General features: G+C 47.8%; 1 protein-coding gene across 7 annotated transcripts in view; it reads right to left on the reverse strand.

Moving 5' to 3' along the window:
• The window catches only part of zmiz1a (zinc finger, MIZ-type containing 1a), a 127,936-nt gene that overhangs the window by 11,439 nt on the left and 88,997 nt on the right, over positions 1–27,500 (reverse strand). For 2 of the 7 annotated variants that reach the window (XM_031579641.2, XM_031579638.2), the window contains exons 6-15: positions 25,608–25,713; positions 15,524–15,559; positions 5,226–5,361; positions 4,466–4,580; positions 4,060–4,286; positions 3,332–3,506; positions 2,729–3,025; positions 2,191–2,373; positions 424–495; positions 1–147 (exon numbers count right to left, since the gene is read on the reverse strand). The exon at positions 1–147 is cut by the window's left edge and continues 22 nt beyond it. In XM_031579641.2, the coding sequence (XP_031435501.1) occupies positions 1–147; positions 424–495; positions 2,191–2,373; positions 2,729–3,025; positions 3,332–3,506; positions 4,060–4,286; positions 4,466–4,580; positions 5,226–5,361; positions 15,524–15,559; positions 25,608–25,713 (1,494 nt within the window). Of the gene's footprint in view, positions 148–423; positions 496–2,190; positions 2,374–2,728; positions 3,026–3,331; positions 3,507–4,059; positions 4,287–4,465; positions 4,581–5,225; positions 5,362–15,523; positions 15,560–17,605; positions 18,276–18,335; positions 18,572–25,607; positions 25,714–27,500 lie in introns of those variants that run through there. The other 5 variants (XM_031579639.2, XM_031579644.2, XM_031579640.2 and 2 more) reach the window with 5 other exon arrangements.

Below are 27,500 nucleotides of genomic sequence, written 5' to 3' on the forward strand. Positions count from 1 at the left end.
CACGCTGGGCTTCATGTCTGGAGGGAAGGGCGGTTTGACGTCCTGACTGGGGGACAGGTAGGGGGGGATAGTGCTGCCCGGGGTCATGGGGGGCGTGGGGTTCCCAGGGACCGGAGAGTGGGGGTAGTTACCCACTGGTCGAGGAGGCTAGAAAAACAAACAAACAAATAGATAAACAAATAAACAAACAAACAAACAAACAAAACAACACCAAAAACACACAGAGAGCAACAGCTTTCACTGATCTACACATGGAACTATATGTCCCTATGATGTTGAGGTAGAGGGAGGCTTCTTTTTATTTCACAAATTCAATTAGATTTATTTTAGAAATAAAATGAAAATTGATCATGAAGGAGATATCAGGACAAAAAAGTGGACCTTTATGTTCCCCATCTATTTTCCAAATGACGGGGCACATACCCCATTGCCTTGACTGTAGGAGTATCCACCGGCTGAGAAGTTGTTGTTGTTTTGCCCGTTAAATGGCTCCTGCTGAAAGAGAAACACGTTATATAGCATTTAGCACATTTAGCATCAGCCACACCCATTAAATGGCTGCTGCTGAAAGAGAAACACGTTATATAGCATTTAGCACATTTAGCATCAGCCACACCCGTTAAATGGCTCCTGCTGAAAGAGAAACACGTTATATAGCATTTAGCACATTTAGCATCAGCCACACCCGTTAAATGGCTCCTGCTGAAAGAGAAACACGTTATATAGCATTTAGCACATTTAGCATCAGCCACACCCGTTAAATGGCTCCTGCTGAAAGAGAAACACGTTATATAGCATTTAGCACATTTAGCATCAGCCACACCCGTTAAATGGCTCCTGCTGAAAGAGAAACACGTTATATAGCATTTAGCACATTTAGCATCAGCCACACCCGTTAAATGGCTCCTGCTGAAAGAGAAACACGTTATATAGCATTTAGCACATTTAGCATCAGCCACACCCATTAAATGGCTCCTGCTGAAAGAGAAACACGTTATATAGCATTTAGCACATTTAGCATCAGCCACACCCGTTAAATGGCTCCTGCTGAAAGAGAAACGCGTTATATAGCATTTAGCACATTTAGCATCAGCCACACCCATTAAATGGCTCCTGCTGAAAGAGAAACACGTTATATAGCATTTAGCACATTTAGCATCAGCCACACCCGTTAAATGGCTCCTGCTGAAAGAGAAACACGTTATATAGCATTTAGCACATTTAGCATCAGCCACACCCGTTAAATGGCTCCTGCTGAAAGAGAAACACGTTATATAGCATTTAGCACATTTAGCATCAGCCACACCCGTTAAATGGCTCCTGCTGAAAGAGAAACACGTTATATAGCATTTAGCACATTTAGCATCAGCCACACCCGTTAAATGGCTCCTGCTGAAAGAGAAACACGTTATATAGCATTTAGCACATTTAGCATCAGCCACACCCGTTAAATGGCTCCTGCTGAAAGAGAAACACGTTATATAGCATTTAGCACATTTAGCATCAGCCACACCCTATAAATGGCTCCTGCTGAAAGAGAAACACGTTATATAGCATTTAGCACATTTAGCATCAGCCACACCCGTTAAATGGCTCCTGCTGAAAGAGAAACACGTTATATAGCATTTAGCACATTTAGCATCAGCCACACCCGTTAAATGGCTCCTGCTGAAAGAGAAACACGTTATATAGCATTTAGCACATTTAGCATCAGCCACACCCTATAAATGGCTCCTGCTGAAAGAGAAACACGTTATATAGCATTTAGCACATTTAGCATCAGCCACACCCGTTAAATGGCTCCTGCTGAAAGAGAAACGCGTTATATAGCATTTAGCACATTTAGCATCAGCCACACCCGTTAAATGGCTCATGCTGAAAGAGAAACGCGTTATATAGCATTTAGCACATTTAGCATCAGCCACACCCGTTAAATGGCTCCTGCTGAAAGAGAAACACGTTATATAGCATTTAGCACATTTAGCATCAGCCACACCCATTAAATGGCTCCTGCTGAAAGAGAAACACGTTATATAGCATTTAGCACATTTAGCATCAGCCACACCCATTAAATGGCTCCTGCTGAAAGAGAAACACTTTACATAGCATTTAGCACATTTAGCATCAGCCACACCTGTCGGCATGCAAGCCTCATCTCCAGAATGCCATGGTGTCATGCCGCTGGCTCACCTTATAGTACTGGCCCATGGCCACTCCACCAGGGGGGTACTGGCCGGCGCCCTGCTGGCCTGGCATCCTCTGGCCGGGGTAGTTGGGCGAGGGCAGAGACCTGGAGGGGTTGGGGGTGGAATATTGGCCCTGCTGGTTGGGAAACTGGCCGTTTGGTGCAAACTGCTGACCTCCATAGTTTGGCTGGAGGGGACAGAGAAGAGGAGAGAGAGTCAAAGGGAGAGGAGGGCTACAGGTTAGAGTGTGGCTCTGACAGAGGGAGAGGAGGGCTACAGGTTAGAGTGTGGCTCTGACAGAGGGAGAGGAGGGCTACAGGTTAGAGTGTGGCTCTGACAGAGGGAGAGGAGGGTTACAGATTAGAGTGTGGCTCTGACAGAGGGAGAGGAGGGTTACAGGTTAGAGTGTGGCTCTGACAGAGGCCTGAAGGGCTTGGAACCGGCTCAGAGGGGGAGGCCCCAGCCCAGCGCAGACTAACCCCCAGAGCACCGGCTCCAGTGGGTCCCAGCCAGCCCTGTCCCACAGTCCCAGCTCCACCTACCTCGCCTGGGTAGGGCCTCTTCATGGCCTGCATGGGCATGCCCTGTGCCCGGGGGCCCGGGTAGCCCTGCTGGGGCATCCTCTGGCCGTGGCCGCCAAAGGGAGCCATGCCAGGGGCTCGGGGCTGGTTCATGCCCATGGGGGGCCCCGTCATGTTGGCGTTGTTGATGCCTGGGTTCATGCCTGCCGGGTTCATGCCCCCTGCCCCCTGCATGGATGGGGGGCCTCGGGGGCCCTGCTGGCTGAGGAACTGGTTGTTGTAGCCCTGTGAGGGACCCATCTGAAAGGACGAACACATCTGGAGAGCAGAGCAGAGCGCGGGAGAATCAGCAACCAAACGCATCACAGAGCACTTTCTAGTTCCAACCACCATTTTTCACACCTTTGAGTGGCGTGAAATGATTTATGGAAACAGGACAATACATGTTCAAATGATTTATAGGAGGAGGAAAATACTTTTCAAAAGAAATCACCATAAATGACAAGAGTAATCTCTGGGGGAGACTGTGATCACTACTGAAGGATAAAACATGTTGATGGAGCTTCAGCAGTTAGGAATTCCTTTAGTGGTAAAAGAAAATATGACATGTCTTTTGGCTTGTACCTGGCCATACTGGTTCATGTCCTTGTTTTGCGTCTCCTGTAGGGCCACAGTGGCGGTTGCCGTGGCGGTTGCCGTGGCAGCGGCGGCTGCTACAGCGGCCGCAGCGGCCGCAGCAGCTGGTTGGGTGGGCTGAGGCATGCCTATTCCGCCGGGGGCATTGGGACCACCTGGGTAGCTACAGAACAAAAAGGACGGATGTTTGAGCTCACTGAACACCATCAACACTGACATTTAAAACAGCATCCCCACCAACAGGGGGCTCCCCTCTCTACCAGCAACACATTCTGGCGTCAGCTGCAGTCTATGGCCCTACCTCACTGCACCATCAAGGATCTACAACCTTCAATCCTATAGGAGTGTTTATCACTCACACAGCATAGAATGCTGTTTAAACAAAGGTTCAAAGGTTAAACCTTTCCACCTGTCAGTGGCTTTTTAATCAGTGGCATTCTACCTGTCAGTGGCTTTTTAATCAGTGTCTGTGGCATTCTACCTGTCAGTAGCTTTTTAAATAGTGTCAGTGGCATTCTACCTGTCAGTAGCTTTTTAATCAGTGTCAGTGCATTCTGTCTGTCAGTAGCTTTTTAATCAGTGGCATTCTACCTGTCAGTAGCTTTTTAAATAGTGTCAGTGGCATTCTGTCTGTCAGTGGCTTTTTAATCCGTGTCAGTGGCTCATTCACTGGTCCCCTTCTCATGATGACGGCGCGGAGTCAAAGGGGCACTCACCTCCCACTGAAGCCGCCTCCGCCCGGGTGTCCTGGCCGTCCGTACATGCCCTGCTGCATCCCCTGCTGCATGTAGGCCTGGTTGGGGCCCCCTTTGGCTGCGAACTGCTGCTGTTGCCCAGGGAACTGGGAGTTCATGCCTGGGTTGTTAGCTGCCATGCCTGAGCCTATGGTGTTCCCTCCAGAGTTCATGGGGTTGTTAGCATTAGCCATGTGGTTGCCCAATACCTGTGTCCAAAAGTGCAGCTCCATTACATTCCAATGACTTGCAGAGTTGACAAACAACGTTTATTGAGGCAGATTGCTTTTGACTTTTGGCTAGTTCGTTTTCAAGAGTACAACCTAATATGAAACTTCAGCGATGTGCAGTAGATTGAGCCATATGTCTGTGTAGCTTTGTGTCTCACCTGACTCTGGGACGTATTGGTCACACCCCACACGGTTGTCACTACAGACAGAGACCCAGGGGGCTGGTTGGTGTTTTGTTGCCAGGGAACAGAATCATAAGGGAAGGACCCATCGCTGGAAGAGAACACATGAGAATGATTCACTGACTGCTAGATTGTGTTGTTGACCCTCAGCAGATATTTCTCCATGCATAATGAAGAAGGAGAGGCTCCTTGGAGGACCCTGCCGATTGCTCTCAATCAGACTCAGAGCAATGTGGAGTGATCACTGGACTCTGATCTCTCCTCCAGCATCGATTCACTGCTGCCAGGCAGGCAGGCTGGCAGGCAGGCCCCAGGGACCACTCCCTACCTCAGGGGACCTTTATGGGGCCAATAGTCACATGCTTGTGTCTCTCTGCTACACTGAACAGAGTACGATTGTGTACAAAAATAAAAAAAACTTTAATCAGGTTATCAGGCCACAACAAAAAGTAGTTCTTCAAGGACAGCGCATCAAAACAGCTGAGTGGGAACCAACTCTATAGTATTTTCTGTTCTATTTTCTGTTATAGTTGATGAGTATTGTATCAGGAATGAGTTGGTGAACAGGGGTGGAGGGGGAAGCTGAAGGCTGGGGTGGGTGTGTGTGTGTGTGTGTGTGTGTGTGTGTGTGTGTGTGTCTGTGTGTGTGGGTGGGTGTGTTTGTGTGTGGGTGTGGGGGGGGGGGGGTGTGGGTGTGTGTGTGTGTGTGTGTCAGGGGTGAGATGGAGGGACTGACCCGTGTGACAGGGGCGGCTTCATGGAGTTGATGGGCGACTGCATGGGTACTTTGCCCTGAGGCTCGTTCTGCCTGTTCTTCTGGTGCCGCAGCAGCAGCAGGCGTCCCAGCTCCTCACACCAGGACGACAACAGCGCTGTGGGGAGGGAGAGAAAGGGAGAGAGAGAGAGAATGTGTAAATCAGTATTCTCTCTGACTTATGGGGATACAAAGAGTGTACATCCTAATCCCCTCCAATGTTGACATCCCTTGGGTGTTGATTTGATACAAACGTGTCACTCATGATAAGCAGGATGCATGAGAAAAGCCATGCCAAAACAAATGACAAAACAATCACCACCACCACAACAACAACAACAACAAAGCCCTGAGTGCGCCGGCACGTCTGTCTCGGTTGACGCTGTCACATTGGTCTCGTTCTGCAGTGTCTGATGCAGTTCTCACTCTGGCCACAGGGATGCGCCCCACCCCTGACGTTCAGTGAAGAGTTGGCCACCAGACCAGCAGCGTGTTGCTCACAGGTACACATGCGTTTCATCTGCAGCACACACTGAGCACTGATCCAACAACAAAAGCCTGCTGTTCTCCTACCTGTTGGGGGCTGTGGGGCTGGGGGGATGAAACGAAAGAGGAGGGGTGGCGGGCGGGGGGGGGGGGGGGGGGGGGTAGATGGCATCGGTGCCGAGAGCAGTGAATCACTCCTCTGATGTGCGCGGGCACCGGTTCTGTCCTCAGCAACACTGGCAAACTGGCACACTGGCACTTGGCGTGCCGTGATGACAGAACGCAGAGTGCCACCGTGCCTCTATTACCCGAGAGCAGCCAATGAGAGGGGGGCGGGCGGGCGGCTGAGGCAGGTGAGGTGCGGTCTTAAAAACATCTCTCAGTGTTTGGGATGTATTTTGGGTCCCTGCGCCACCAAACACTTGACTGGAAGATGAGGAGGGCAGAGCGGCACGGAGGGAGAGAAGAGACAGGGAGGAGAAACAGACGGCTAATGGGGTCAATGAACTGAAGGAGAACACGGAGAAATGTCTGGTTTCCCTCACAGATGAGAGACAGACAGAGAGGGAGGGGGGTAGTGAGTGTGTATGTGCGTGCGTGCATATGAGACAGAGAGAGAGAGAGAGTGAGAGAGAGAGAGAGAGAGAGAGAGAGAGAGAGAGACAGAGAGAGAGAGAGAGAGAGAGACATGAGGTGCCACACACACACTGCAGTGACAGTACCGCCTCCCGTCTTCAGTGGTGCTGTACCCCGTGTGTTTCCGAGCCATCAAGCTGATTCTGTCAGAGACCTAATGAATCCCTTCCAGCACACGCACAAACAGCTCTCAGGAACAATACCTCTCTTTCTATATCATCACTCGCTATGGCAACAGGAAGAAGAAGACATCAGCAGGGCTTTTTCCCCTCCATCTCAGCTCCTTAGACCCGGAGTCTGCTGTTCACACGCAGTCTCCTTCAGCCCTAATGACTGCACCACTACAGGCAGACGCAGACAGACGCCAGAGCCAGAAGAGAAGAAGACAGGGAGAAGAAAGAGACGGAGAGAGGAGGAAGGAGAGAGGGAGCGAGGGAGCGAGGGAGGGAGGGAGTCTGGCCTGTGCAGAGAGACAGACGTCTGCCCGGTCTCCTCCTCCGGAGCATCGATCTGCGGGTGATGACTAATAGGAGCACTCGGGCTCCTCTCCTCCCGCCCTTAGTACCGTATCAATGCAAACAAGCCCAGCCACATGGCAGACAAACCCCAGCCGGAGCGCAGCCGGAACCCAGCCGGAACCCAGCCGACCCTTTTAGCACCTTAGCATTCTCCCTCCCGCTCTGGAAACCACTCCGTTAGTCACCCAGGAATCCAGAGTTGACAAAAACAGCAGCAGCATCCGCAGCGGCAGCAGAGCTACTGATGTGGACCATAATCCAACGCTGTTCTTTCTCCCAGGTTCATACACACTGTAATTACCGCCACAGAAACGGCAGAAACCAAAGGACAAGAAGAGGATGAAAGGGAAGCATTGGGAGAGAACGGGGACACACACGAATACAGACAAAGGCACAGGCACGCAAGCTTGTGCAAACACACACACACACACACACAGACACTTACACACACAGACACACACAGACACACAGACACACACACACACACACACACACACACACACACTTACACACAGACATACACAGACACACAGACACACACACACACACACACACACGCACACAAAGGTTTATGGAAAGAGGCTGGAGTCGCCCACCTACTTAAAGGAGAATTATTCTACCCTACCATTAGAGGCAGCTTATCGCCACTCCAAATCAGCACCTCGGCACGCTAGCAACTGCTATGTTTCTCCCAAAAGACCAACTCAGGGCTCATATGACAGGGCACTGAGAGCACCGAGGCCTGCCAAGTCCCCTCGCTGGCCTCTGCCTCCCACACCACCTCACACACACACACACACACACACACACACACACACACACACACACACACACACACACACACACACACACACACTCCCTGAAAGAAAGCAAAAGCTCTGCACCACACTCCGAGGTCACATCTCTGGCGGATGGCTTTTTGACTTAACTCAGCTTCATAAAGACACACAACACGATCGCAACTTCGGGCTGCTTTTTGGTTCCACTTCACTTTTCGGTTAATTCCTCTCCCTATCCATCCTCCTTAGTGTGTTCTCTCTCTCTCTCTCTCCCTCCCTCTGTCCTCCTCCTGTTCCCTCCTCCTCTCTGCCACAGACACCTGCTCCTCCATCAGATCTGCATGTTGGCTGGCAGGGGCTGGCATGGGCTGTGACAGAGTGCCGTATGGTGGTGTCTGAGGTAACACATGGTGGCGCGGCCCGCAGAGCGCCAGGAACAGGGAGAGGCTGTGGGCGACCCGCTCGCTATTACCGGCACCGACACCAGACACACTCACAACTAGATGCAGTCAAATACACTGCCGTGGAGTGATAACATGCCTTCAAAGCAACCTTGTTATGATACAGGTGTATTACCATCAACTCGTATTTAGTGACTTAACATAGCTTTACTGAAGTTACCGTTACCTAAATGCCCGTTCAATCAGTATTATTACACTTTGTAATGAACAGTTACTGTTCTCATAGTTGACTGTGCACGTCTCTTCTTTCTAAGCTCCTGACAGACGACAGACTAATGTCTTTTGTGCGCTCCTGCAGGGTGGACGGACACAGACTGAGGGGAAGGGGACCAGCAGACAGGACAGATGGACAGAGCAAGGCACTCGTCTCTCTGGAGGCTTCTCTCCCTCTCTCTCTCTTTCTCTCTCTCCCTCTCTCTCTCTCTCTGTTTTTGCTCTGTGGCAGTCTTTCTATTTGTGTTGTTCCTGTTTGCAGCTGAGGTCCTCTCTCATCCCTTTCTCTGTCTGTGGCCCCAGAGGCCCAATCCTGAGTCGGACTCCCGCTGCCCCTGAGGAACGGCAGAAAGGAGCAGGGCCACTGGAGGCCCCCCAGGTCACCGTGGCAACACAAATCACCTCAAAAGCCACACAAAGTATGCCACTCCACTCCTCTCCTCTCCTCTCCTCTCCCAACCTGCCGGACTCTGCCAACCGTGCACTCGCTTTCTCTTGTTTTAGTGCTGTCAATCGAACTAAATCAATGCACAATTTGCTGTGATTAATCGCGTTTGTTCTTCTTAAGACTGAAGCTTGTAATAATGGATATTTAAATGGAAAATCATGGAATTCAAGTAGAATCCACACAAAGGAAGTATATTTAAATTCGAATACTGTTGTTTAATAGCAGTTATAACTTTGAGTAGAGATTTGCTCCTGTGAACTACAGATTTCCAACAAAACCATGAAGGCCATCAAAATGAACTGTCAGCTTGAAAGGTATATTTGTGATATGTGTAGGATGTGAAGGATTTTTTCATTTGGAAATAGGGATTGAGATGGAGAACAGTGTTAATTTCGTTGACGAAAACTATGACGAAAAATATGCGTTAACGACCTTCTTGACTAAGACGAGACTAAGACGTGACGAAAACAGACCTTTGCAAATAAAAACTATGACTACATCTATTTTAACTTTCGTTGACGAGAGGAGACGAGGTGGCTGACTAAGTCACAATTTTTTTTTTTTTTTAAACTTGTATGCATCATTGGTTGAATGTTGCCCGGTCCTGTATCAATCCCTCCTCCACTCCCTGAGATGCCCCCAGACATGCAAGTGACGCCCTAACAAACGTTATATGATGGCTCAAGTTCAAGCACTCAGTACTGGAAGAAAACGAAGAATAGATATCTGGACAGTCTTTAATTATAACTTGACAGAAAATAAAACACAATGCACCGCAATAACGGGAGAGAAACCTTGTGGCTTCAAAATAGGTGGGAAGAACACAACAAGAGGCACTTGAAAGCGCACAAGACAACCCTGCCATTTATGCCAAGGTAAATTAGCTAGTAACTGTCAATGATAATTAGCTAATGTTAACTAGTTATTAGAATATATTAGCCAACGTTACGTTAACTTCAAAGGGGCAGTCGAGTGTATAGGTTGTGTCAGCTTGGATAACTAGCTAGTAATTTCCGATTGAAATCCTCCCGTTTGGCTTGGCAAATGAGTTCACAAACTTTTAGCTAGCTAACGTTAGCTAACTATGAGGTAGCATAGCTAAGTTATACTAGCTCTCAATAGCTAGCTGTTATACTAGCTATCGATAGCTAGCTAGTAAACGCATTGCAGAATGGACTATAGGACAGGCCACGCATGACATTAATCAAGAAAAATATATATATATATATGTGATTGGTTGACATAGTCTTGTCTATTTATGCAATTGTTATTATCATTGGCACCACTTTCAACTCTCAAAACTATCAGTCTAGCTAAATCTGTTGGTTATCAGATTGCACAGCAATTCATATGGAGGATATGTGGTTGATTTAACTCTAAGGCCAGGTAGGCATAGTAGTTGTATTGTGCTATCACATCATTTGAATCTTCAAAATCTAGACTTGATATTCTCTTATATTTTAATGATAATACTGATAATTAAGTATTGCCTTAAAATGATTATTTACATTAATTGGAATTCAGCTGTAGGCATATACTAGGAGATCTGTATCTTAGAGACTAATTGCATCCACAATTTAAGTACTGCAAGCTTGACTAATATGCAGTTGTAGACACAACACAAGGGGTCCCTGGGCCTGAGAAGGGAAGGAAAGGAGTTTAATGTGGCTATAAGATGGACTTTTAAACGTGACTAAAACTAGACTAAAATGTAATGAGACTTCGTCGACGAAAACTAGACTAAAATTAAGGAGGATAAAAATGACTAAATGTGACTAAAACTAATATGCATTTTCATCTAAAGACTAAGACTAAATCTAAAATAGCTGCCAAAATTAACACTGGTGGAGAAGCAGAGAAGAAGAGAGGAGACAGACTTTTGGGGAGGGAGATATTTTAAATCAGCCGGTCGGGAGTTACAACGTGGTGTGTAGTAGTTGTAAGTTGTAGTGCTAGACTTGCAAGCTTGTGAATTCAACGAAGCTCCGTGTCAGGTGTGTGTTGGATGCCCCAGATAGTTGAACTATTACATATGCACTAACAGAAATAATTACAAAACCCAGGAAACTGCGTTAATTGTGTTAAAAACGCTTTAAATATCTTAAATGAATCACAAAAATGAAAGCGTTCATTTTGACGGCAATCCTTGTCTTCTTCCTCCCTCTCCCTCTCTCTCTCCCTCCCTCTCTCGATGTCCCACCAGGCTTCTCACTTACTCCTTTTTACAGCCTTCAATGGATCATTAGAAGCTTTTTAATTATGATGCTGCATTTCTATGGCCAATAAAGTGAGCGATGGCTACAAGTGGAGAAAGAGCTGTTGTTGTGGACGACAGCCAAGATGAACTCTACCATGAGAGAGAGAGAGAGGGAAAGAGAGGGAGAGATGAAGCACTCTGCTTGACTTTCTAATCACAGTTTTCCCCCTGTAACAGACATGGCCTGGCACCCTGGCTCCCTGGCACCGCCCCTGCCAGCCACATTACAGCCTCTTTGTTTCCCCCATTATTTATTCATTTCCAGCGCTGTGGGGCCAAGTATGAGCAGGACGATTGCTGAGGGGAATGAGAGGGGAATTTGTACAAAGAGAGCCGCGTGAATTATGGAACAACAGCGAGCGGGACAGTCAGTGGCCATCAACATGAATGTTGTTCGATTCGATTCGAATTAAAAAGGGCTCCGAACAGTGAACCTGACGGAGCCATTATGGACAAATGTGTCATTCATTGGCACGCCATCCTCCGCTCCAAATGAATAGTGAATTAAGGTTTTTGTATTGCTCATTAAGTGTGCTTTTCTTTTCGTCTTCACCTTTAGGGGAAAAAAGTCATGTTCATCGAATGCGGAATATCAACACTCTCAAGAAGTCCCAAGATGCATACTTAATGATTTGAATAAGATTACAAATGAAACTAATGAAATGAATTACATCCAAGGAAATCAGAACAAACACAGTTATACCAACTCAGATGGCAAGAAAAACTACACAACAACAAAAACAACAAAACTATATGAATTCAGTATAACTGCTTTTAATGACTTCAGAATCTTCATCTGTGAGAAACTGCATCCTGTCTACAATCTTTCCTGTCAAGACACAGACACAAAGTGCTTACCCTTTACCTCTCCATCTCTCTCTCTCTCTCTCTCTCTCTCTCTCTCTCTCTCTCTCTCTCTCTCTCCCTCCCTCCTTGTCTGGGGCCACACTGGCTGGCAGTCAGTGAGTGTTGAGACTGCTGGTGGGTGGGCATGAGATCCAGACATGCTGGCGAGGGTTTCTGGGCCATCTCAGCAGCGTCTCCCTCAGCTTAAGCGCGCCGTCCCCCTGAGCACTCCGCCACATGGCCACCACGTCTGTCGGCCCACAGAGCTACCACACCACGGCACGCCACGACACTGCGCTGACAGCCACAGCACGCCAGCGCACGCCACAGCATGCCACGGCACGCCACGCAAACAAACTCAGCCGGAGCAGGAGTGAGGAGCCTGGGCACGAGCCACCGGGCTACGCCGAGCGCACTCAAACTGCCTTTATGTGTGGAGACTGAGCTAATCACCGCTTACTGACTGGTCCACCCTTACTGCTGAAGGTGACAGAGCCGTTGAGACACAGTGTGAGAATAACGGTGCAAACCCATGACACCGTTACGAGCGACGCGATATTCTAATCCCATGCATTTCAACGGGAGCCAATCCATTGTGACGTAGACCACCGTTTTGGGCGATGCGACCGATAAAAGTTGGAAAATGTTGAATCCTATGCAAATGAGGAGCGATTTTTCCCGGCAGCGGCCAATCAGATTGTTTGGTGTCGTCTCTGATGGTTTGAAAATGCTATTTCCACACGCTACAACACGCCCACTCAAAGCGATGGAAGCGTATCGCGTCGCTGTCATGGGTTTGCACCGTAAGAGGTGGTACAGTATGTGTCTTTCATTTAAGGAACTGAATATGTAGCAGAGTTCATTGATAATGAGTTTAACACTCAGTGGCTCATTGATAAGGTTAGATGGTCAGTCTCAGATGTGTCTGTATTAGAGGTGCCATTCTGCCACGCATGTACACTGTTCACTGTGGATCATCTCCACACCGCCTCTCATGGGCAGCCAGTCTTCCTCTTCCTCTTCGTCTTCCTCTTCGATGTGACCACACACCAAATCACTCCCCAAGCCCTGATTTTTCAATCTGTTAGCGCAGGTCTTTCCCGGCAAATGTAAGGAGCTTAGGGGGAAAACTCCCCTAAACCCTTCTTAGAAAAGAAGATTTCTCGACAGATTTAGTAATGCCCTGCAGACATGCCTTTACGTGACGTGTCTTTTAGATGGCAACTGTGTACAGTACAGTACAGTAAGACTTATCAAGTTCAAATGGCCACTGCCTCAAATTTGCAAAATGACAAAACTCTTACCATACAAATAATACAGTATGTATAGCCTGGAATTCAGTCCTTTTAGGGGCAAAGCCACTTGTCCTTTGGTGAGGTATATTGTTTTGAGGGCACTCAGGCCACATGTAAGGGCATCAAGGCACTCAGGTTAATTTCAGTGGTCCACTGATTGTACTGAAGGGCCAAACACACCAATGCCCTATGCCTATTCCCTCCTGCCTGTCCTTGGCATGCTTTCTGAAAAGTTATAGGAGCAACTAGCCTATGAAGAGAACAAATCGTGACAACAAGCATAAACAATCTCTCTCTCTCTCCCTCTCGCTTTCTCTCTCTAACTGTCCGTTTGACCTGTATGTGAGAGTTTACTGTAGTCTATTTGACCTCTCTTTGAACAGTATTCAACTGAGTGTAGTGTACAATCTGGCAATGACGTAGACACAGCATTCATCCTTCTCCAGTGATCGGTTTAAGCTTCATGAGCAGAAATGGGTAACATTATACATTTTAAAACTGACTGCTGACAAGATAACGCTCTGTTGCAGTCGAGAACTTTGCATCACAGAAGTGAAGTCAACTGACTAGATTGTTCTACACCCAAGCAATATTTGGGAAGAGTTAACCATCCATGTGTACATATACGTAGCCTAATTCTGTAATGTTATATCGGGACACCGCGGCATAACATTAACATTAGGATTATGAATCGGATTGCTAGCTTTGAAAATAACAAACCTTAGATAACGTTGCTTGCATAACTAGCTACCAACACCAGAACTGACAGCAGCATTTGCCTTTTGTCTTATACTGTATGTATATAGAGGCTATCTAGGTTATAGGCTATATATGTCAATTACAGCTTGCCAAAGCATGCAACGGATACATTTATAATTGTCACATTGCCACTAACATTATTGATAGATTGGTTTTGTCAGAAAAAGATAAAATAAATGAAGGCAGATCATGCGGTGCACCAAGGCCAATGAACATGCAATATTCACAAGGGCATCAAGGCCAGAAAGAGAGGCAAACACAGCCATGGCTGGAGTAGTTTCAGTGAATCCAAAAGATCATGTCCTGTTCAAATAAAGCATTACAGATATTATATTCCCTACACCCATGGGTGATACACCACACACCTTAATACACTGTCAGCACTGGTGTGTCAAACTGCTGTTAACTAATGACACCGAGCGGGTCCTCGTACGCGAAGGGAGCCCACATACTAATTAAACACAAGACCGAGAGGAGGAGGAGGCTGGGTCAGACACAAGAGCTGCAGCAATTACCCCCTGACTGAGGCCAGTGGGTCACAGCCAGCCCGCCCGCCCCGCAGATAGTGATGTAACCAGGCAGGACAGATCTGAGCCCGACGGAACCACGGCTCCCAGAGAGACGGGGCAGAGCCGAGGATCAGGACTGAGGGGCACTGAACTGACAGTGTGTGAGTGTGTGGGATTCTCATACTGTCTGACGATTCAACCAAACTAATATCAAGACTAGGGGAGACTATCGGAGAGGCCTGGAACTGCTGGGATGGAATAACAGGCTTCTAAGATGGAGTGGCTCCTTGGTAACAGTGTACCTGTCAGTCAAACAATACATGTACAACATGTACAACAGCAAATGGGCATGACAAACAATGAGGCGACAACACAGAGGGACACTCTTCAGCAGGTCACACACAACTCTGAGGGACACACAACACAGAGGAACACTCTTCAGCAGGTCACACGGCCAGGAGTGAACACACAACACAGAGGGACACTCTTCAGCAGGTCACACAGCCAGGAGTGAACACACAACACAGAGGCAGCAGGCAGGCCCGGGGCTGAGGGCCACACGGATGGGAGCTCCTGTCTGCCTTTGGAGCTCAGGTTCAGGGGAACCTCTGCCATGCCCTGCACCAATCACAAATGAGCCATCAGGTGTTCCTTTCAGACAGCAAAGAGAAGCTCTCCCAACTCTGACCAGACCACGGCCGGTGAAACACCTCAGCGAAACGACACATCGACAACAAAGGAAATAAACGAGCATAGCTAATTCAATCTGAAAACATAGTTCATGCGTTAGCAAAAAATAAAACAGAAAAGAAACAAAAAACAGTTATGGATGCCCACCTGGCAGCTGATGGCCCCCGCCCCCCCAGTCTAAATAGAAGCACAGCAGCATCAGCGTCACAGTGACTCAGAGTGGGAGAGCTCGGAGAGATGAGAGTAAAAGAAGAAGACGGGGAAAAAAAAGGAGCAGAGAGATGGATGCTCGGGTAGGAGGGTGTGTTGATGAAGGAGGCTGGAGAAAGAGCGCTCTCCACTGATGTGTTTGACAAGCCATGAGAACAACACAGAAGGGGTACCTGAGTCACTCTGACATCTCCTGCAGGTGTTGGTTTCTGTGGGGTTTAAATTCAACATTTTACTGCAGGGGGCAAGGCAAAAAAAATGAAAACTCTCAACACCAAAAAACAAGCATCATTATAGCAGAATTGGCCAGTTATCAGTGCGTGAACACCCATGGGGCAACTGGGGGTCTGTTGTGGCAGCTGTGCAGATCTCAGTCGCGTGGCATTGGGTTCCAGGGTGAGAGATGAAAAGGTTAGATCTACAGGCCGGGCATTCAGCGTAAATATCCCAGGTTCACTTGCACATTTGTCACTCATGAAAGAAAAGGCACTTAGCCTAGCCACACTCGCTGAAGCATTTGTAGTGGTCCACAAAACAGCAGAACAAACAAAGGCTGATTAGCCCAATTCACATCACAGATCACTACTTACTACAGATCATTTCCATACATCAGTGTGTCTGAAGGCTCCTATGTGTACAACTCTTTAACACACAGTTCATCTTGTGTCGTGAGTTCAAGCGTTGGTGAATTACAGAATTACATAACACTCAAATTATACTGGTCTGCTGGTGCAAGGCGCTACTGTAACACTGCCAAGTTTAGAGCATGCCCTGATTCGATCGATGACCACAAGTGCACCAATGTTACGGCCGTACTATCACCCGGCACTTAAGAACATCATCACCTCACATGAAGGCTGATGGGAGCTGGATGGAGAGGAGGGAAAAATCATTACGAGCATTCCAAAAGTCTCACCCCCAGCCAGGCTGTGACAAACATGGCTAGCAACAGAAGGAGATGTGTGAGGCAACAGAAAAGAGCCAAAACAGAGCAATGGCAGCAGCCGAGAGCTGTCAGCAGTGTTCTTCTTCTTCCTTGCAGCACGCACTCATGAGAACCAGGGCCCTGATAGCAGCTAGCAGTCGGCCTCCCCTCCATCTACACGGACCTCCATGAATTCACCTCAGGTGTGTAAGTCCTTAGAGCAGGATCTTCTGAGCAACAGACACGTGTTAGCACTAGAGTAGTGTGTGTTGAGGAGAGACTGTAGGACAGCTTGATACGCAAATTCATCTACAGAGAGAGCCCACATCTGACAAGGGACTGGTACAAATTCATGTACACATTTATGTTTCTTTTTGTATTGTAATTGAGTTCAAAAACACTCACATGCTCACATACTTATGTCATTACACAAGAGACACACTGTATACCAGCAGCCAACCAGTCCTTGTTGCCCTCAGCTGTGTATTAAAACATTGTATGCATGTACACTATTCATGGTATGCAACCACAAATGCTTCTAAAGGAGCACTCATTTAATGTAAATAAAACTATTTGCTGTTATCTCTCTCTCTATCTCCCTGGTGTTCTCTCAGGGTAAGTGAATTTACAAGCCCCGCCAATTAGAGCGCTGTACTTGATGAATGGGCGAGGACCCGCGCTCCTGTCAGTCTAATTGGGTGAGTGGCTGGAGCCGGCCTGTCGCTAGGCGCACATCAAACTGCTGAGGGGACCCACCATATTTCAAAAAACACACTGCCTCAAGTAGGTCACTGCTTCTCCGAGAGACAATCAAACTCATCCTGACCCTATCAGAGAGAGAGAGACAGAAAGAGAGTGAGAGAGAGAGAAAGAGAGAGAGGGAGTGAGACAGCGAGAGAGAGAGAGAGAGAGGGAGCAGGAAGTGGGTCAGACGTAGTCAGCTGCTACGGCTCTATCGTGTGCGCAGCTCAGAGGTTCCAGTCACGCTTCCCGACTCCCATTCCATTAGTTTAAACCCACAGCAGGGAACCTCCAGCGCCAGCGACCCCCCCAGCCCCCTACTGCGCGCCCAGCCTGTTGAGAGGTCGCAGTCAACAGATCCATACTGGGACGCCGAGCAATCCAGTGCCCGCTCCCACTACGTCCACACCACACCATGCAGCCCGCCACACACACACACCGGTGCACGTGGGAGAAGAGACACGGATACTTTCATGCACTTGAACACACACACACACACACGTTCACACGCATGCACAGTCACACACACACTGACACAAACACACAGATAAACACAAACACAAACACACACACCCTCACAAACACTTACCCACAAACTGGCAGTGCCCGGCTCATCTCACTCTCCTCATTGCACAGAGAGTGAGAAGAAAACACAACGCTCAGGGCTCAAGTGGCTGAAAACACTCCTGAGCAATCTTTCAGCTCTCTGTTTTATCTCTCTCTTTCTTCACTCACTCTCTCTCTCTCTCTCTCTCTCTCTTTCCTTCTTCTTTTTCTCAGGGCACCCGTGCTGTTTTCCCTCTTTCCCTTGCCTGTCCAGCAACTGCAGAATGCACATCAATTATTCATCAGCAGTGTCTCTCTTTCTCTCTTCCTCTCTCTCTCTCTTCGTCTCTCTCTCTCTCTCTTCGTCTCTCTCTCTCTCTCTCTCTCTCTCTCTCTCTCGCGCTCTCTGTTTCCAAGGCATGGCCAATCACAGATGGAGCTCAGTGCTAATGGGCTCCTGCTGCACCTACCTCTGACAGAGAGGGAGAGAGAGAGAGAGAGAGAGAGAGAGAGAAGGAGCAGAGGAAAGAGATTCAGGTTAAGCTTTCAAAAAACTTCACGGACCCCCACAAAGTGCCTGAGCAATGCTCTCAGCTCCACAGACCAAACTAGCACTCTACTCTGTAGGTTTGAAGGGTTAAGTGAGAAGGAGAGGAGAGAGAGGGAGGGAGGAGGAGGGAGAGAGAGAGAGAGAGAGATGAGCTGGAGACACAGACAGATGGAGAGCGAGAGAGAGAGAGAAGAAGCAGCAGCAGCCGTGGTGTTTTCCCTACCTCAGATGTATGGTGCCATTATTAATGTGTCTCCCTCCCTGTCTACTGATCCATCGCTTGTTCAGCTCAGAGCCTCTTCACCCAGCAGCCTCGGCATACACACACACACACACACACACACACACACTCTCCCTCCCTCTCTCTCGCTCACACACACAATGTCATGGCCACTCTGTGGAGGGAGAGGGGGAGCTAATGCAGGCGGCTCATTTTACAAACTTGCAGAGAAGGGCGGGGCCTGGCATGACAGACAGCCAGTGCTCTGGCCCCATGCCAGCGCATCAGAGAGAGAGAACAACAGAGAGAGAGAGAGAGAGAACAACAGAGAGAGAGAGAGAGAGAAACGAAGAGAGAGAGAGAGAGAACAACAGAGAGAGAGAGAGAGAGAGAGAGAACAACAGAGAGAGAGAAACGAAGAGAGGAGGGGGAGAACCACTGGTTTGAAGCAGCATTTGTAAGCAGCGATTACTAATATCAAAGCCAGGGAGAATCCTGTGCTGCTGCAAATGATCAGCAGGTGCTTACCCGAGCTCACATGACACTAGCCACTAAATCACACAACTAAGGCGAGTTAATTAGCGTGCGGGCGGGCAGGCGGTCGGGTGGGCATACGCATGTGGGCGGGCGTGCGGGTGGGTGGGCATACACATGTGGGCATACACAGGAGCCTGAGTTACAGACAGCCTCCCCAGCTGACCTCAGAATGGGGAGAAATTAGCGCGGTGATGAGGAAGCTTTTCAAGTGTTTGATGCCTGCCATGTCCACCCTCATTCACTCTGGTAATTACCCACATCTAAACGTGTGAAACATGGGGAACAGATATGGTGCTCACTTCTCAGGCTATCAACATCACACTCTCATTAAAGACTTTTAATACTGCCGTTATTCGTTCGGAGGTTAATTTCTGTTGTTTAATTAGCAGCGCCTCGGTAATTAAATGCACACAGTGCATCTGTGAAGCAGTGTGTGGCCTGCTACTGTGATGAAGAGCACTAATAAAACAAACCAATACAGAGGAGTCAATTTCATACCGCACTAAGAGGACGTTAGTGAGGGATTCCGCTCAATATCTATCACGTCTAGCGTACCTATCCTTGTGCTTGGCTGTAGCCTGCAAGCACATCAAAGAGAAGAGAGATGCCCAATATCCTGCTCAGACGGGGAATAGTATAAGTATCAGAAAATGGCGGTAAGTGTCAAGGCTGAGAGCTCCATGAGAGGCGAGGTGAAGAGTTTAAGCTGATTCAAATAGAAACCTCAGCTCTGACTCACTGCCTAGCACCGCATCGCATCTCCCTCTCTTTCTCTTTCTTCCTCTCTCTCTCTCTCTCTCTCTCTCTCTCTCTCGCTCTCTCTCTCACACAGAGAAATGCACACATTTATACTCTGCTCATGTAAATCACTGAAATTGTCGATTGGCTGTGTCTGGCTCTGTAAAAACACAAACTGGTGTACGCGTGAAAAATAGATCAATTCATTAATACTGCACAACAGAAGAGAACTAGCTGTTGGACAGGCAAAACCACGTTACATTTTCACACGTTGATGGTTTCAAAGTGATTTCATCATTTCCAGAGAGGTGCAGCAGGAAGAGTAGAAAAAAACAGAATGAGGCTGCTTTCTGAAATGAGCCGACATCCTGTTAATAATTCAGACTGGGTGCTCTTAGTCAGCAGTAATTAAATAGAAAAGTCTGCAAGGTTGATTAGGTCGTTAAGAGAGCAGTTTTTGCTTGGCCTCCTCAGTTGAACTCCTAGGAGTTGCCTAGTCCATAGCCAGGCTCGACTGCCACGAACAAGCCGTGAAAAGATGTGGATGAGCACACAATGTGTTGACTGTCACAGGCAGCGGGAGGGCTGCCGCTCGCGTTTCCTGTGTGTTTGCACTTGTGTCTGCTGTGTAAACCGTGTGTGTGTACATGACATGTGAGTTACAGCCGCGTGCCGGAGGCCATCCGTCACTGTCCACGCGGCCGATTGGTTGCTCTCCTGACGCGGCCTCGGCGGCGGGCTGATTTACGGCATGCTGACAGGAGCTCTGCGCAGCGCCGGAACATTCTTTACGTTTGCACTGAGGAGGCAGTTTCACCTCACAGCCAATGCGCTGGCATCCCCCCATAATAACCCGACACAGGAGAATACAGCCTCTGGACAAACCCCTACTCGCCCCATAGGTTTTTAAAATGCACAATAAGGCTAATCAATGGATAATACTGCACTGGTTTGTTCCCAAACAAACAAACAAACAAACAAATAGCAGGACTGTCATTAGTAGTGAAAAGCCACTTATTAAAATGTCATGGCAAATATGAAAGTGTGTGCCATCACTCAGGGCCGTGGCAGGTGTAAACATGACATCTTGTGATTTGTAATGTGTGGAGAGGAAAATGGAGGAGGAAAGGAGTCCCTCTCTTCCTCCCCACTGCACTCCCACGAGGTGTCAGTGAAGACACGGCAGCCACACAAAAAAACATTCCCATCAAAATGTGAAAGAGAGAGGGAGAGGAAGAGAGAGAGAGGGGGAGGTAGAGAGAGAGGGGGAGGTAGAGAGAGAGGGAGAGAGCTTTTCACACGCCATTTACTAGATCTAACTAAGTCGCCTCTCTACCCAGAATGCTTTCAGGAGTGTCCCAAACGAAGGCTGACTGCTGAGCCGAGATGGGCTGAGAGGATCTCTAAAAGCGGCGCCATTAAACTTGAAAAAATTAAATAAAACTGCAAACCAAAACCACAAAGAAAGGCTACCAATTACTCTTCACATGTGATTGGCTGATACTAGGTTTCCTAGCAGAGTAAATAAAGCATTCTGTTTCTTGATTATATGAAAAATGAAACTCCTCACATTAATACCTAGCATTTAATTCATATTCCACAGCAGTCAGGAAGTCTAATGAATTCTAAAAAAGAGGCTGACCAGTCCTTGACTGTAGAAACAAACACAACACAAGCCCTGCTTCCAAAACACCACCAAGCATTTTTGAAATTCCTAATGCCACCGTGTGCAAGTCACGCCTAAACCGGCCAAAAACAGCAGAGACAAAGACTACTTAACAGACACTCTGTCTCAGACACACCTTAAAATGATCCAGTCAAAACACCTCAGAGGGGAGACCGGAGCGCCATCTCAGCTCGCCCCGAGTCACTGAGCTAATTGGAGGAGCTGCTTCATGTTATGGAAATGGGTAAACAGCGCTAGCTAGCGACAGTGAGGTTAGCGCTGCTGGAGGTAGGGGGGGGGGGACACTTCCACAGGCAGGCAGACAGAGATATTCAGGGGGTCTGACTGTCAGCGTGATTGATGCTGATGTGCTTTTCACTGAATGTGAGAGGGACGAGTGAGCGAGCGAGCGAGCGGGGGACGGGAGAGCGGCAAACGCACACCAGTTGGAACAAAGAGAGCGGGCAGCTGGGACAGCGCAGGGCTGCAGTAGCCAAAGATTAACACGGCACGTCTCACCTTTGATGAAGTGCTAAACTGGTGTGAATTTCATCCTGTCAGCGTTCGAGTAGTCTAATTAATTCTCCTGTCAAACACTTGACCATTTCAAAGACGGAGAGGATTGAGAAGAGTATTTTAACAGTACCTAAGAGGTCCACATCAGGACTATTTCAGCAGTAGGAGATTTAATGGCAGGCTAGTTGCTGGATTTGGAGCTGAGATAGCTGCTTAATGGACCTCCCCCCATGGGGAATGTGCAAAGGAGGGGAGCAGTGCAGCAGCTTGGCCCATGCTAATGCTAACGCTAACGCTAAGCATACAGCTGGAGCACAGCGCAGGACTCCCCTCTACATGAAGGTTAAGACAGGAGTCGAATCCTCTCTCACCAGCAGTGACAGTTACACACACGTGTAGACAAATACACACACAGGCACGGGGGGGAACTCAAATGGACACACACACACACACACACACAGACACACACACACACACACACATGCCTAACCTTTCACTCATCGCACACTTGGACTGCCTCCACCTTCCTGTGCTTGTTCAGAATGAAACACGATTCAATCCAGTTTTTATCTCGAAATGAATGACAGCTACATCAAGTATGAGACAACCCAAGAGCCGGAACCTCTCAAGTGTTGGGCCCTGCAGACGGATGCTCTATTGATTGTATCTTGTGTGTGCGTGTGTGCGTTTGTGTGTGTGTGTGTACAGTACGTGTGTGTGTGTGTGTGTGTGTGTGTGTGCGTTTGTGTGTGTGTGTGTGTGTGTGTGTACAGTACGTGTGTGTGTGTACAGTACGTGTGTGTGTGTGTGTGCGTCTATGTGCAACTCACCAGCCTCCCACTCACACTCACACAGACACAAACACTCTGAGCCTGGGTCTCTGGTGTCAGCTGGCCGCCCCACTGTCGCCATTCTGCCTGTCATGTGATTTTTCGCTGCGGTTGCACTTTCATTCCCACAAGCCTGAGACTGGAGGCGCAGTGGAGGAGCATCATCTGTCTATCTCTTTTCATCTCTCTCTCTCTCCCTCTCTCTCTCTCTCTCTCTCTCTCACTCTCTCTCTCTCTCTCTCTCTCCCTCTGTCTCTCTCTCTCTCTCTCTCTCTCTCTCTCACTCTCCCTCTCTCACTCACTCTCCCTCTCTCTCTCATTCTCTAGAAGAGTAGGCCTCCATGGTTGCACTAAGCATGCATGTGTCCTTCCATAAGTGCGCGTGTGTGGTGCATGTGTCTGTGTGTGAGCGCGTGTTTGCGTCTCTGTGTGCTTTCTGCCTTTGTCGTCTCCTTGTCTAGATGTGCAGACGCCCTGGTGACAGAGCTAAGATGGATGCTTATGTGATCATCACAGTCTGAGTCACATCTGCTTCCTGCCAGACCCCCCCCCCCCCCCCCACGCCTCCTCTCTGCTCCGCACACAGCCTTTCTCCTCCTCTCTGCTCCTCACACACAGCCTCTCTCCTCCTCTCTCCTCATCTCTCCACACACATCCTCACTCCTCCTCTCTGCTCCTCACACACAGCCTCACTCCTCATCTCTGCTCCTCTCTGCTCCGCACTCACCTTCACTCTTCAGCTCATTGCTCACCTCCATACAGACTGGCCTGTTTACATTAGACCCCCTATAGGCTTTTCCATGTATTTGGATGGATCAGCTTCTTAGATATATCACATACAGTCTCCTTAACCTAAGGCTGGATGGATCAGCTTCTTAGATATATCACATACAGTCTCCTTAACCTAAGGCTGGATGGATCAGCTTCTTAGATATATCACATACAGTCTCCTAAACCTAAGGCTGGATGGATCAGCTTCTTAGATATATCACATACAGTCTCCTAAACCTAAGGCTGGATGGATCAGCTTCTTAGATATATCACATACAGTCTCCTAAACCTAAGGCTGGATGGATCAGCTTCTTAGATATATCACATACAGTCTCCTAAACCTAAGGCTGGATGGATCAGCTTCTTAGATATATCACATACAGTCTCCTAAACCTAAGGCTGGATGGATCAGCTTCTTAGATATATCACATACAGTCTCCTAAACCTAAGGCTGGATGGATCAGCTTCTTAGATATATCACATACAGTCTCCTTAACCTAAGGCTGGATGGATCAGCTCCTTAGATATATCACATACAGTCTCCTAAACCTAAGGCTGGATGGATCAGCTTCTTAGATATATCACATACAGTCTCCTTAACCTAAGGCTGGATGGATCAGCTTCTTAGATATATCACATACAGTCTCCTTAACCTAAGGCTGGATGGATCAGCTTCTTAGATATATCACATACAGTCTCCTAAACCTAAGGCTTTGCCATATGGATTGAGGTAGAGGTGACCAAGACAGGTTTGAATTCTGACTGAATGTGAAATGTATAGTGTGCCCCTTAAAGATACTTGATGCCTGCCCTTTTCTCAGTGTAACACGCCAATGGTCCAGCACGGGGAAAGCCTTTACACTGAAGGAAGATTGTAAGCCACGGCCAGCTCAGTGGAACAGGAAAAAGCCACCAATCACCCTTTCAGAGGGCCTCAAAATGTCCCCTGGTAACCATGGTTATCTGCATGGCCTTTCAAACCCACGTTTATCTTCATTCTGAGCAGCTACCTTTGTCAGAGGGTTTTTTTCTTCTTTTTGTGTGTGTGTGTGTTTTTTGCGGTGTGCCATGCACACACCTCCAGGCGACCTCTCCCTGACCCATTCGTCTCTGTTCCACCAGTGGCCATCCACCATTTACTCTGACAAATGGACAAGAACAGGACACTTCAGGAAAATTGAGTTTGGGCCGCGCAGGTCTGGATTTCTCAGACGTGTAATGCCTCTGTAATGGGCCTGGGCCCGGCTCCTGTTCTCAGCACTAAGACATATCTGTTCTGTCTACACAAAGCTGACAGGAGCGGAATATAAAGTGTGTTTGTGATCAGGAGGTTGGCATCATGCTCAGAGTATATAGCATTTGTAAACACACAGGTTAAGAAAAAAACAAATCAATTCGAAGGATTTTTTTGGCAAAACATAATAAACAACTCTTTGATTAACCCCAGTTTATAGTTTGAAATCCTTTCTTTGATTGCCTGGAATAATTAACCTACAGGCTCACAGCCAGGAAAAACAGAACCAGTTGCAATATTTCTGTTTCAAAGAAAGGTCTTTAAGGAAGGAAAAACACGTAATACCTCAGTGTTAATATAACTGGAGTGATAAAAGATTCATATCACACATCACACAGATGCGTGGGAACTCACTGTAAGGAGTCGGAGTCAGAGGATGGTGCATGTTTGTTTTCTGAATTTCAATACAGCATCTGAAGACATGAAATAAATAAGCCTGCACTTACCACATCTACAAGGCTAACAGGAGGTTGGTTTAGTTTTAGCTTAGCTCTTCCGACTGTTGTTGTCCTTGGGTTATATACTAGTAATTACTTCAGTCATTCACATACTTCTCCTGATGAAAAATGAATAATGGTATTCCCACGACATCTCTTCTTCAGTGCATTCTCTGAGATGACTCCTCTGAATAATTACACCCCACTGCTCCAACAATGGATGGCCTCATATCAATTAGTGTGGCCATGTCTTCAGGAAGGTGTCTGACTGGTCTAGTCCCCCACATGCTGAGTGACCTTAAAGCACAAACATTGTGCTTCTCAGTAATACCGCAGGGCACCTCCCCAGCCCAGTGTGAGGATGCTGAGGAGCAGAGAGGAGAGGAGAGGGGAAGAGAGGAGAGGAGAGGGGAGGGGAGGAGAGGAGAGGAGAGGAGAGGAGAGGAGAGGAGAGGAGAGAAGAGGAAAGGAGGACCTGAGGCTCACCTGCTGACTTGGGGGTGAACTTGTCCCTGTTGGCCGCACACACAGCCAGTAGCCGGTAGCCCAGGTCCAAATCATAGCCCTGCTGAGCAGCTACACGGCTCACCACCTGAGGAGATAAAAACACACAGCAGCCCGTCAGACAGAGAGAGAGAGAGAGAGAGAGAGAGAGAGAGAGAGAGAGAGAGAGAGAGAGAGAGTGTGTGGGCCAAAGAGAAGACGCCACTCTACGCTGTGATCATCACAAATGCACTCTGTTCCCAGCTCGAGGACCGGAGGGACACGGGGCTGAACCTCTAAAAGAGTCCTCTCTTGGCACTGAGGCTGTTCAATATTTCAGCTCCAGCAGAACACATGAGCAATTAAGGCTTTCCTCAAGTTCTGCATCACATACCTCTTGGGAAGAATGTGAGCCAATAGTACACACTTACACATACACCGAAAGAAATGTATTTAAATTAATGTAGTTGAAAAAATGATCTTCTCCACATGAAAAATATATCTGAGAAAACAAACAAAACAGACAAATATGGTAGAGTGGTATTAAATGTTCTCAATGACACTTAAAGGAACTATCTGCACACACTATAAAGAATCTACATTCAATATAAAGTTGAAATGAATCAAAACACCCACCCACACACACACACACACACACACACACACACACACACACACACACACTCACACAGGTGCACTCCTGACTCTCCTCTCTCTCACTATGAGAAAGTAGTTGGCCCTGGGTATTGAAAATGGTCTGTGTTTGATTGGCTGAGTGAAAAAGAGCCTACAATTACGTCCTGGAGTGGAGAGCGAGGTCAGAGGAGGAGTTGGAAGCGGTGCGGAGACCTGAGAGAGGAAATCAACACCATTCCGAGGTTTGAATGGTACTTTTATCAAACACTCCCTTTCTTCTCTGAGAAATCAAATGGGCAAAATCATTTCAATGGAAATGTGTTAACTTCGGTCGGAGAACATTGGGTGTAATTGTCATCCGTAGACAAAAAGCGTAACTGCAAATGATCAGATCTCACAAGGACGGCACAAAGCACTGAGTTACCTGTTGTAGGTAGGGGTGAAAAATGTACTCCACAGTTTCCCTTCTGCTTTCAGTCGGGCCAGCACGAAGAGCGGTTTAAATATTGAAATGTTACAGCTCTCACACGAGCAGCAAGACGAGCTCATTACATGCGTATCCATATTTCATGACACTACTTTACAAACAGGCAGACAGTGGATGGGTTTCTGCGGAGAAGCCACTGAAGACCTCTGCGGACGACTGAATGACATTTACTGAAGGTTTTTACTAGAGGAAGTTATGTGCTTCCGGATGTTTAATCGGGGGCAATTTAGAGATTAATATCTCAGTTACTTGCAAATCCACAGACATTTTGATCACACCACATTTAAGACCTTGGCTGGTCTGTTGCACAATGTTCCTGGCAACCTTTAAATTTCCCTTCTGTGACTGCATCTGCCAAATGCAGGACGCAGGCATGGAGCCTGCTCTGAAAGAGAACCCATCTCTCATAAGCCCTTTTTTTTTTCAATCATAATCTGCTTTCTCACAAAGTGGGCCCGAAAAATATTATATTATTCAACAACACTGTTTCAGGTCAGTGAATCAAGTAAATCCTGCTTCACGAGGCAGGTTGAGGGGAGACAAACAGGGGCAGTACGAGCACAACCAGGTCAGAACCAAGAGGGGGAAGGCAGGCTGGAGTCCAGTGCCTTAATGAAGGCTGATCTTCTTCTGTTCTTCTCCCACGCAGCGGAGATCTCAATCACTCCCACTCGGCAGGGCTCAGAGGTCGCCGGCACACAGTGAACTGTGCACACACTAAACCATTCCCAGCGCACGCTAAGATGGATTTATAACGTGACGAGTCAAGCACA

The sequence above is a fragment of the Clupea harengus genome, chromosome 13, assembly GCF_900700415.2.
Source record: "Clupea harengus chromosome 13, Ch_v2.0.2, whole genome shotgun sequence".
In the NCBI taxonomy this organism is placed as follows: Eukaryota; Metazoa; Chordata; class Actinopteri; order Clupeiformes; family Clupeidae; genus Clupea; species Clupea harengus.